The sequence below is a fragment of the Penicillium verrucosum genome, assembly GCF_028828655.1.
Source record: "Penicillium verrucosum strain IBT 35672 chromosome Unknown utg000004l_segment0_segment0, whole genome shotgun sequence".
Classification (NCBI taxonomy): Eukaryota; Fungi; Ascomycota; class Eurotiomycetes; order Eurotiales; family Aspergillaceae; genus Penicillium; species Penicillium verrucosum.
This window is the reverse complement of record NW_026643213.1, coordinates 3,967,391-3,979,087: the sequence shown is the minus strand read 5'-3', so window position 1 is coordinate 3,979,087 and position 11,697 is coordinate 3,967,391. Positions and strand designations below refer to the sequence as shown.

At 47.9% G+C, this 11,697-nt stretch overlaps 3 protein-coding genes across 3 annotated transcripts; 2 read left to right on the top strand and 1 right to left on the bottom strand.

Moving 5' to 3' along the window:
- Nucleotides 1-173: 173 nt before the first annotated feature.
- On the bottom strand, nucleotides 174-1,330 carry N7516_010791 (ditrans,polycis-polyprenyl diphosphate synthase; the record flags this gene model as incomplete). The annotated part of the gene is made up of 2 exons (XM_057223509.1): nucleotides 174-742; nucleotides 832-1,330. The coding sequence occupies 2 exons, from the start codon at nucleotides 1,328-1,330 to the stop codon at nucleotides 174-176; spliced, it is 1,068 nt and encodes a 355-aa protein (XP_057070730.1).
- Nucleotides 1,331-1,757: 427 nt separating this feature from the next.
- Nucleotides 1,758-4,449, top strand: N7516_010790 (exocyst subunit SEC10; the record flags this gene model as incomplete). Its single annotated transcript, XM_057223508.1, has 2 exons — nucleotides 1,758-3,917; nucleotides 3,970-4,449. 2 exons carry the CDS (start codon nucleotides 1,758-1,760, stop codon nucleotides 4,447-4,449), a joined length of 2,640 nt encoding a protein of 879 aa, XP_057070729.1.
- A 4,011-nt stretch (nucleotides 4,450-8,460) lies between these two features.
- N7516_010789 (uncharacterized protein) lies at nucleotides 8,461-10,787 on the top strand (the record flags this gene model as incomplete). The annotated part of the gene is made up of 4 exons (XM_057223507.1): nucleotides 8,461-8,716; nucleotides 8,833-9,214; nucleotides 9,263-10,175; nucleotides 10,302-10,787. The coding sequence occupies 4 exons, from the start codon at nucleotides 8,461-8,463 to the stop codon at nucleotides 10,785-10,787; spliced, it is 2,037 nt and encodes a 678-aa protein (XP_057070728.1).
- Nucleotides 10,788-11,697: the final 910 nt, after the last annotated feature.

Sequence of the window (11,697 nt, the reverse complement as noted above, 5' to 3'; positions counted from 1 at the left end):
AATTGCATTGATGCTATGCTAGAAAGAAAAACCATAGAACAAACAGTACAGGAATATGGTAAGGGTATAGCCAAAATGAAAACCCCAAAAGCTCATCCACATGCAAATCTACTTCTTCCCAATCCCAATACCAATCTCAATATCAACCACAACCCTCAAACTATCCAGCTACCCTACCTACCAAACCTCATCTGGGCTCCAGCAAAGTGCCAAAGACCACGCATATACCCTTGATACTCCACAGCCTCTCCATCCCCACTAAGTCCATGACTGCGTCCACCAGTACAATACATCTCCGTCAACCTTAACTGCCACGGCGGATACCCATCGAGCTTAAGGAACGGACCAAAAACAAGCAACAGATCTGGCTCAGGTTTCAGCACCGTATCCGGCAACGTGGGATCCATAGATAATGGCTGCGTAGTGATCTCGCTAATCTCCGCGTCGACCAATTCCGGGGTGATATCCTCCGGGGAAAGCTTGCCATTCTGGCTCATCTCCGCTAAGGTCTTGGTTAAGTCGACAAGAGTCTCGCGGCCGTCCGTTGAGGAGAGGAGGAGGATTGTCAGGGTTTGGGGTTTGGTAGTGTTGTCGGTGTTTTTGGAAATGGGTGCACTGCGGTGGACTGGGTGGTGAGGGGCGTAGAGTTGGAGAAGTGGTTGGTGGCTTGGAGTGCCGTAGTAAGAGGCGAGTTTGGTGGTGATTATTTGGTGGAGGGCTGGGATGCATGATTTCAGGACACCTAGATAGAGGGTTAGTATTATTGTGTACTATATCCTGCATATCCCGCATATCCTGGATAGTGGATAGTAGAGAGGAGATCATCCATACCAGACTTCTCATATACACTGAGCTGGGAAATCCCGGAGCACGAACTCCAGGCCGCCAATTCAGCAACCTCATCCATCAACACCGCAAGGGCGTCATCTTCCTTCCGCAGTGTGAGAATAGTACTCAGATGCTGCGGTAAGCGCTTGAGATTCTTCACATCTTTCCGGATCAGCTCGGGGGTGCGGTGGTGGTGATAGACGATTGCGAAAATGCGGTCGACGACAGCGTGGTAAGCCTGCAGGAGACGGACAACGATGCCGAAGATGATATGTGTGATGGCATAGGTGAGGTAGTGTAATTGCGACTTGAGGAATGACCGGACGGGCGTTTTGCGGGTCTTGCGACGCTCGTTGGCAGTCGATTGCGCTGGTTTCTGTGGTAGCTCGGTGGGCTCGGGGAGATAGCTCTTGAGGAGGGCTTCGCGCTCTTCTACGCTGAGTTTTGTACCGCGGGCGCGTAGGTCATCGCGTAGGATCTCGCGATCTCGTTGGGAGACCATTGTTGTGGTGAGTGAAGGAGGGAAGTGGAGATGTGGATGTTCTGGTAAGGTGTGGGATTGATGAACAGAGGTATAACTAGTAACTAAATGATTAAAAGTTCTTATTCTGGTTATTTTCGAAGTACTTTGGAGTATTTAAGTTATTATTATTTTAGTTATTATTGCTATTTCTATTAATATATCGAGTTCAGCTTCGATTGAATATCTCTCTGCCTAATATTGGAGTATACGTACAATATATACGTATGTTGTATGTTGTAGATAGAAAATAGATGTGCGTGGCAATAAATCTCCCTCGAACCAAATCCGTCTCCCCTCCTCCAGCTTTCCCCGGATTCCTTCCCTTCAATTACACACTCCAATTCTAAGGAAGAGGAGACACCATTGTCCAGCTCTGCAGGCAGCTCATGTCTGTCCACTATCAATCATGATGGACAATGCATCCATCACCACGAACCCCGCCCGCACCGTCTTCCCCCAAGGGCCCAGTTTCACCCTCGAAGACTTCTCTAGTCGGGACTTCATTGTCAAGGAGTTCATTGAAGCTCTCTCCGACACAGCAATCTACAGCCGTCGTTCGCTAGCCAGTACCGCCGCCGCTGCCAACCAACCCTTCGACCCCAAACCCCTCATCCGCACCTTCGAAAGCGCCCAACGTCGCCTGAGCGAGCTCTCCGGAGACCTCGAGCTCCGCGAGAATGAACTCTCTGCAGCTGTCCGTCGCGCAGAAGCGCAACATGACCAGAACCTCAACACCCTCGGTCAGAAGCTCCGCCACACTATTGAAAACTTTCAACAGCTTGACACGTCTCTAAATGCCCCCGGCCGCGAGAATCCAGCAGGGACGGGGAACATGGCAGTCGAGACAGGAAAGCGCTTGGAGGAGTTAGACCGACAGCGACGACGAGCTCTGGACGCACATTTCCTCATCCAATGCTGGGACGGTGTGTGCAATCGGGGCGAGATCTCACTACTGGAGGGTCTGCGGCGATCGGGCACAGGAGAGGCCAAGGTGCGCTCCGCACATATTGCACGCCAACTGCTGCGCATTAGTCAACGACTGGACCCCCAGAGCTGGCAAGAACATCGGGCTCGCTCAAATGGTGGGTATGGGAATAGCTCTTCGTCTGAGGATCTCAACGAGAGCAGCACGCCGCGACGGAACACGCGAGAGATTATCGAGAAGTTCTCCGAGACGCTGGAGAAGGACTTGTTGAAGCAGTTTGACGATTTCTACCGCAAGGCCAACTTTGACGGTATGAGAGATTGCGCGACTGTGTTGCAGGATTTCAATGGCGGTGCTAGTGTTATCGCTTTGTTCGTCAACCAGCATCAGTTCTTCATTGAGCGCAGCCAGCTGGTGACGGAGGAAGTCAGTGGCGATCCGGAATCGTGGGAGAAACTGGCTGATCCGGACGCGGAGCTTCCTGGCGTTGACTCCAGTCTCCAGTCATTAGTCGATGAAGTTAAGGTTGTGGTTCAGGAGGAGTCTGCGATTATTCGGCGGGCCTTCCCCTACTACGAGCAAGTCCTAGGCAAGTTCTTACAGCGGGTATTTCAGCAATCTATTCAGCAGCGGCTGGAAATGGTGCTGGAGAAAGCGGCCGGTGTATCGTCACTGGCGTTCCTCCGTTGTCTACAAAGCTCCCGTGGTTATATCAGTGCCTTGATTGAAGATTTGAAGTCGCATGGGCTGACCGAGCATCCGGAGCCAGTTTCTTCTCAGACAGCCGTGTTGCTAGATCAGCAGCTGGAGGAGCTTTTTGTTCCTTATTTCGTTGGATCGTCTTACATCGAACGCGAGAAGCGGACGTTAGAAGAACTTTTCAACGCGGTCTTGTTCAGGTTCACCTCCTACCATGCCCGCCGCAAGAAGGCGGCAACAACTTTCATGGCCTCGTTATCCCGGGTTGGATCAGAACTTCTTTCGACTACACGCGATGCATTTATCAGCCGATTGGACTCACCAGAGGTCTCACCTATCCAGCGAAAAGTTCTGCTTAGCGTAGCCAAGATAGGTGGTGATACGCTGGAGACCACTCGATTGACCGAGATCAAGCTCACAGAAGAAGATGGACAGCCTAATCTCAGCGATGCTAAGCGGATGCTGAAGTGGCTCGCCGAGGCCGTGGGCCGAGGACTCGAGCTTAGTGTCAACAGCGACACACCCAAAGATGTCTCCGCCTTGCTCGGCCTGCTTCTCCTCGCGATGGGAGAGGGATACGTGGATGTCTGTCTAGATGCCGCTCTGGAAGCGGCTACGTCGCAGGAATCCGGCAAGGCCGAGCCCGACTTCTCCTACCTCTTCTCGGCTCGCACCACGATCAGTATTACCACATTGATGGTGATGTGCATCCATGCGGTCCTTCTTCCTCTATCAGCCGCGAGTATTACCACTCGCCGGGATATGGAGAAGCGCACCAGCCAAACCACCTCGCGTATCGAGGACAAAATCAACAGTATCGAGCAGAAAACCATTGACGCCACATTCTCCTGGGTTAGCAGATTGCTATCTGGCCAGAAGAAGAATGACTTCCGTCCCAGGGAGAGTGATAATACGGCCTGGTTGGAAATGCTACAGACTCCAGTACGTTCCATTCAACATCCACGCCTAGCATGAACCCTACTAATCTAAACAGACCTGCGCATCAATAACCTCATTCCTAACCCGTCTTCACAACATCGCGCGCACCTCTCTCCCATCCAGCGGCGCCAACGTGTGCCAAGTGCTGACCGAGATAACCCTTGGAATCCGCGGTCTCCTCCTCGAACACTTCAAACGGTTCTCCGTCAGTGGACCTGGCGGGCTAATGGTAACCAAAGATATGACGCAATATGCAGACCTCTTCAGATCCTGGGATATTGACGATGAGACCAAGGGCCCCGGTGGTGCGCTGGACGTGCTACTGGAAGTCGGCAGTCTATTTGTGATTGGACCCGAGGCTCTCCGCGAACGAATCCGGGGTGGTGCTGCCAGCGGCACGACTGGCGGACCTGGGGGCTCGGGACGCAATACTACCCAGGAGGGTAAGTTAAGTGTGCAAGAGGTGCGAGCCTACGTCTCGCGTCGTGAGGACTCCAATACTTTTGCTATGCAGCAGGTTCTTAATGCATTGTAAGGGACAGATCCTGGTCTAGGATGTTTATACCCTGTTGTTTTTGATTTGGTGGGAGCGTATTGTTTCTACTAGGGGATACATAGACCGGCGTAATGATAATGCATTGGTATTTGGTTGTCTTGATATATTGCATTTCTATTCTTGTTCTACGATTACCCTTGTGGATATCTTCATCTTCCTCTATGTCATGTAGCACCGTCCTGGCACGGATGTGATGGATTGTCTCACGCGTTCGTCTGTTGCCTGGCATCTTTTAGAAGAGTCTGCATAGAAAATCGGATACATGCACTCCCCCCCGGTCTCCAGAGGCTATAAATTCCCTTCCTCTCCCACCTCCCCTCCACCTCCCCTTCCCCTTCCCCTTCACCCACCCACGGATTCCCTTCTGCCCTTCTGCCGTTCCTCTCTCATAGCCCATTCTGTAACATTCGGCTACACAAAATTCTCGTTGGTATTCCGGGTGTTGGCATCCCAGAACCCTGTTACTGGCCGGATGTTGATGCATGACTCAAAACACTCCACTACTGGTTATATGCATGGCTTTTACGACAACAGTCTGGCGGGGCTACACCTCTCCTGTTTCGCGCCGCAACCCCAAAGCCGGGTGTTGTACCCGGCAACGCAAAGCCCTGTTAGTGGTCGGTAACATGATGTGATCCCGAGCTTTGCCAAAGTACGTATAGTCTTTATTTGTCTCCATTCCTCTTCCAAGTAATCATTGCTAACTCTTCTTCTGTATTAAGAACAAAGCGTTGCCCAAGAACAGCATGGATATGCCCCAAATCTCCAAGCAGCTTTTGCCGGAGCCCAAGAGATACCCACACTGCTGCTTAGCCATCTCCAGCAGCTTAATCACCTACCTTGCTTCGCTCCTCCCCCCAAAGCCCACATTCACCGTCTCAATTGGCAGCGGATCTGGTCTCCTCGGACATGGCCCCGCGAGGGGGATAAACAACATGGCTGGGTTGAGTCGTCCTCAAAACTCTCATTTTCGATCTCGGCTGCTCAGGTTGAAGCCAGGAAAGTGGTGAAGATCTTTGGATGTTCAAAAGGATAACAAGGGATAATTGTTTCTTTCTAGAATTCCTCTATCGTCACATACGAAACCTTACACACAAAACCCTCTTGATACTGCCGGAAGATTAAGATATGTTGAGAAGGATACCTAGTTCACCGGGCCTTGTTTGTCAGGCTGGCCAGCTACATAATCGTCCACTATGCCCGCGTCCATGTTGAGGGCTGTCGACACATCCATGGGACGCACTCGTCTTCCTGCAGGGAACTACACTGGATCCTATCCATTCATATTATTGAATGCATCTCTGTTGGTTGCTTCCCACCACTATATATGTTTTCCATATATATGAGCCACAACATGCCGCCTCATCCACGTTGGTACCCCCTCTATCACTACATTAATACGAACCGGCTGACCAAGGTAACAGAAAATACATCCTCGAACTGGTCATGAATTCCCCTCGTCGGCATCATTATGGCTCAAGTGAAATTTCGAACTCTGGGCGCGAACATTCCCCAACCGAGGCTTTAACATATGCTCATGGACAGACAGAAAGTGACAGCGAGTCAGGAGAAGAGAGAGATCAGCAATGCAATGTCTTCTGGCTAACTGCTGATGATGGTTGATTGATCAATATCGATGATGGTTGATGAGAAGGGGAAAAGAAGAAGAGAGAGGAGAGAAAAGGCCAAAAATATCAGGGCAATGAGATCATGACTTCGAACCCAGGGCCAGGAAATAATCTCTGGCTCAAAGCAAAAGCTCTACGGGCCCGAATTCATCGATATGAGATCGAGTTGCACCGGTACCCCGCGACCCGAGATGCGACTGAGGATTGGTCTCCTCCTCCCGAGGAGGCTGATAGCTGGTATGTATTGGGGGGCATTCCTAGTCATGACTCTGTGCTGAGACGAGCAATCTGGATCTTACTGGTCTTGCGTGTCTGCCTATGCTACTACTTTGAAGCCCGACCATGAGATCAAAATGACTTGGTGTTTCTACCTGCAGCTTTAGATAAGCTCTTCTGTTTCTGCCATTGCTGCTCTTGCTTTTGGCTATCTTACGAATGTGCAACCTTGGTATCATTTTCCCTATCGTATATTCTTGGGTATAACGTGTAGTAAATTCACAATTTAAAATTAATACAAGGCAAGTCATTAGTAGTGGATAACTAACTAGTGAACTAGTGAACTAGTTAGCATGTAACTATCCAAGATTCTAGTTAACTAGTTAAATGTCTAGACATATACCTCGGTATCCACAACAAAAAAAAAAAAAAAAATAGAAAAAAAAAAGGAATTGAACCATGGAACAAGCCCCAGTCCGGTGAAAGGTCAACCTTGGGATCTATTTGATAACTTTCAGCACCTGCCCTGGGGGGCATAGAATTGTATTAGCGCAGTTTCATCTTGTCTTCAGTGCTTCCAAGGTAATGGAGATCTATACTCCGTGCCAAGTACCATGGTACTATTCTTGTAATCTTACATTCCGGTTTATCCTTTCCTTTTTCTTCCTTTTTCTTTTTCTTTTTCCCCCCTTTTTGACTGTCAAAATTAGCATAGATCGATGTTAATGACTGCATTGTCAGTGGTTAAACTTGTTGACCTAATTGATCATCGGTGATCAACATGTTTAAAGTGTTTAAAGTATCCAGCTGTTTCGAATTGAGGCTAGAACTTTAAGAGTTCTAGATATAAGACTCTAACTGTCCTATATCCTATCCTATCCCCTAACTATTCTAACCCTATGCTAACCCTAACCCTTCGACATCAAAATCGGAATACTTCGGCCCATGTGGCTTTCGGTGGCTTTCGTCTTGTGGCTGAAAAACCAAAATGGCGGGCCGACACTTTTGATCGGTGACCTCGGGACCTTCCAATTTCGGAGGGTTCCGAAAGACATTGGACTCTCTCTCTCTCTCTTTTTCCATCTTTTTCTTTCTGTTGAGTTCTAACTGGTTATAGGAATGCAACATTGGAGAAAATTTATATGTCCAGTACCCAACTTGGAAAGGGGGTCTAACCAAACATCGTCTACGGAGTACGGAGTACGGAGCACGGCAGTTCGTCTTCCAGCATAATTCCCCACTATAATTACGAGATCGGGTACCATTCTACCCACAAGCAATGGAGGTGAGATGCAGCTAACTTTAGCTCTCCCATCTAGGAATAGACAATGACGATCATCGAGCTAGAGATCTCTGGCTTGTAAGGCTCTGCCTCTGCATAACGCTAAAATCTCTGAAAGTGCTCCACTACACAACTTGTCCGAGTAAAGGGAGAACCCATTTTGAGACTTTCCTTGGGCGATACATTGAGATGCTCTGTTATGATAGTCTACTTTGACATTTTATAATTGACGATGTTCTACGCAATAGCTAACTATTTCATAAGAACTATATGAGCACTTGTATGTATAGTATGGAAAAACATGGACCCCAAACATGATTCACTTGGCCCGTGGTAGGCCCAGGGCGTAAAGAACACAATCCACGACCCGCATTGGTTTATTCTTAGCTATCCCCATTTTTATGTTCTTCTTGTGCGAGGTTTCATGGTCCCTGCATCTCAGAAATCTCAGAAAAGACATGGCAACGCGTCGTACATGTAGACATATAGACCCATGGTGGTTGGCATGCTACTATATCACATATACTCGTAGTAACTCATCTTAGACCTAGAATAATGATACTGTAATTGCAACTATCAACATCCTCATTTCCTTTCCAAGTTCTCTCAGGTCTCAGCTGTACTAGTATGCCCTAGGGAGACGCCACTCAACCTTGGCCCACAGTCTTGGGCAAAGAGATTTACTCCATAGAGATCTTGGTTTAGAGGGATATTTCAATCATAAATAAAAGAAACACCTTCCTCAAGTCCCTTTTTTTTTTGTAGCGAGATATTCACTCTTTTACTGGTGACCTCAGGTTGCCGTCCCTTCATTCTGACTACTATACCCTCGTTTATGGTTGCAAATTGAATATATAACCCGCAATGGCTGAAGAAAACCCTAGAAAGTCCATTGTGGAAGATGTTTTTATTCCCAAAGAACTACTCACGACTGCCAAATTCAACTCGCCCTGGGAATTGGCTCGATGGGAACAGTCCCTCCCTGACAACAATCGTATATCATTTCCAGAGGTTCGCACTTCTTCCAATCGTCCACTGAGTCTTTCTGCTCTGAGATCGGTAGCAAGACCAAATACTGCAATTCGGTCCCGTGGACGCAGTGAGCCTACTGCTTTTCAGGGTATGATATTGATATCCCATATCTATGGCAGAGACTTGTAGAATGTCTTGAGAGACCATATCAAAATTGATGCCACCATCTTATATACATCAAGCTAATCCTATCTCATTCTCCAGGTAATCTCGACTACTATGCAAAGCCCACCACATTCGAGCCTCCCTCTCCAATCTCTGAGAAAGGACCAATAACGCCAGTTGAGAATGCATTTCTCCGTCCCCAACCACCCAGCAACGCCAGCTCCCAGACAATCAGCAGCGAGCAGAGCAACTTGCAAGAAGTCTATGAAAAGGCCAAATTGAGAGGAGTTGCCATCCAACGAAAGCATTGGGTGCGGCTATTGTTTGAATACAGCATCTATGCATTCCTCGTTCTGTTTGTCTACTTCGTCCTCGTCGGGATGCCACTGTGGAAAGGTGCTGTCTGGTGGCTGTACTATGTTGTCCGAACCAAGTTCGTTATCCAAGGAGGATACGCCATTATCATTGGTCTTGCTGCCCTGTAAGTGGCTTCTCGAGACTCCAACTTTCTTGCCCTAACAAGGACTAGATACGCATTCTGTCCCCTGATGATCCTCTTCGAGAAAGATCCTCCGGCTGCGGACTCTGAATCCGAATCTCCAGACTTGGAAAGCAACATGTCCAAGGTAAAATCAACTGCTCTCCTCATCCCCTGCTATAAATCAGCAACAATCGTCGGGGCGACTATCGAAGCCGCTTTGAAAATCTTCCCGAAAGAAAACATCTTCGTCATAGCAAATGGCAACTCCAAAACACCTCTCGATAACACAGAAGAAGTCTGCAAACCCTACGGCGTACATCACCTCTGGGTACCCATCGGCTCGAAGATCGTGGCACAGTTTGTCGGCTGCTACGCAGCCAAAGACTTTGAAAATGCCGTCCTAATCGACGACGACTGCCTCCTGCCCCCAAACTTCCCAATTGTCAGCGACAGACTCAAAAAGAACGTCAAATGCATCGGATACACAATTAAAAGTGTCGGCCCCAATTCCTCAAAGGGTACATACTGCCAACAAGCGCAGGACCTCGAATATAAAATGTCCGGTATCCAGCGTGCCTTCTTCGGGAAATTCGGAAGTGCGACATTCCCACACGGAGCTATTTCGCTCTGGAATATCGAGTTCTTAAAACAGACCTTCCATGAACATCCCGGGTTCTCCGTGTCCGAGGATTGGTTCTTCGGCGATGCCTGCCGGCGTCTGGGTGGACGCATTACAATGTGTTCGCAGGTCTTTGTCGAAACTGAAACGCCGGCTTCGGTGTTCTGGAGTGGTTCTGGGGGTAGTCGTGGTGGATTCGGTGAAATGACTATCTTCCAGCAGCGGTTTAAGCGGTGGAATTTCTTTTTCGTTGTTGGTGTGTACTACGATTTGAAGTATATCTTGACTAGCTGGAAGCTGGGCTGGTGGGAGTTTGGTGCGAAGTTGTGTGTTTTCCAAGAGGTATGATAAGCACATCCATCCATACTATCTTTGACATTTGATGAAACATGCAGATGTCGATCTCGATGTCGATGTTGAGGTCAAGGTCAAAGTTAAAGTTACATACGCTAACCCTGACCCTAACAGGTCTATGAAACCCTCATCTATCTCCTCGCCCCCTTCATCCTCCCAATCTCATTCATAGTCCGTCCCTCATTCTGTGGAATGCTTCTCGGCGTCACGATTGCGATGTACATCCTCAACGTGATAATCTTCAACGAGATTCACCTCCGATTAAAGAAAGAGCGCATCGACTGGAAAGTTCTGTTGTTCTACTACACGTTCTACAAGATCGCGTTGACGGTCGTCAACGTGTTCAGCTGCTACTGGTCGCTGTACAAGTATGCGCGTTACTTTGCGCAGCGGCATCCGAAGGTTATTGAGGACCGGGATGCAGTTGAGGTGTTACTTAGTCTGGAGAAAGACTCGAACTCGAGGAGGACATCGGTTGAGGATGATGTTATTCCGCTTGAGGGTGGTATGCTGGGTAGGGGTATTGGGAGGAAGTTGACGCTTACGAAGGTTCAGACTGGGAAGAAGAAGGTGACGGGGGAGGATGAGAAAGGTGGATGAGATTGAAAATACGGAGTACAAAGTGGGTGTTATAGATTTGTGTTTAATAAAAAGATGTACGGAGTACCTGTACATATAACATAGTAGTGCATATATATATATGCACTTGGATGCCAAATAATTCGATGTGACTCTTCATTTACGGAGTACTGCTTGTAAAATTAATATATCTACGGAGTATATACGAAGTATTGGAAACCTTCATTTGATATGATCAACGACGAATGCGATGACGATCTCTCAACTATCCTTCGCTCGACTCATAACTATTATACAACCAGAGCGAGAGATAATACAAGCCTCCTATGATGTTCTCTAGTTCAATCTACAACATAGCTGGATTAAGTATCATTGGTTACTCCGTACTTCACACTACAATCCCCTGACAGGGGTCTGAAGTAGAGAGTATGGCCAGGGTGGACTGCATGGCCAACACGGACACTTGCATCAAACACCTCGTATTCTTTGAAGCTCACAGGAAGAGATACTCCCTACAGTATCAGCGGTGAACATCCCACGCGTTTGCTTCCACAAATAGAAGATAGCACTTGCAGGTGATATATCACAGCTAAAAGCCCGAGTTCGCATGCTTCGACATGCCACGAGTTCTGGAAGGAGAACCTCCTCGTTTGTCTCATGTAATTGAAGTCATATGCATTAGCCCGATGCAAGGAGAAAAGGGATTTGGATTAATCTAGAATAGGAATGCTCAAGGATTTCTTTTGTTTCTTCCTTTTGTTTCTCCCTTTTTTTCAGCCATTGATTCCTACGGAGATACTTGGGTGGATGTGTTACCAACATTGTTGATTTTACAGGTCATGCCCTACAAAATAGACATATACTCCATATTGCCAGTATTTTATTAGATTGCAATCAATTTTAGTGTAGATCATGTGTATGTACTCCGTAT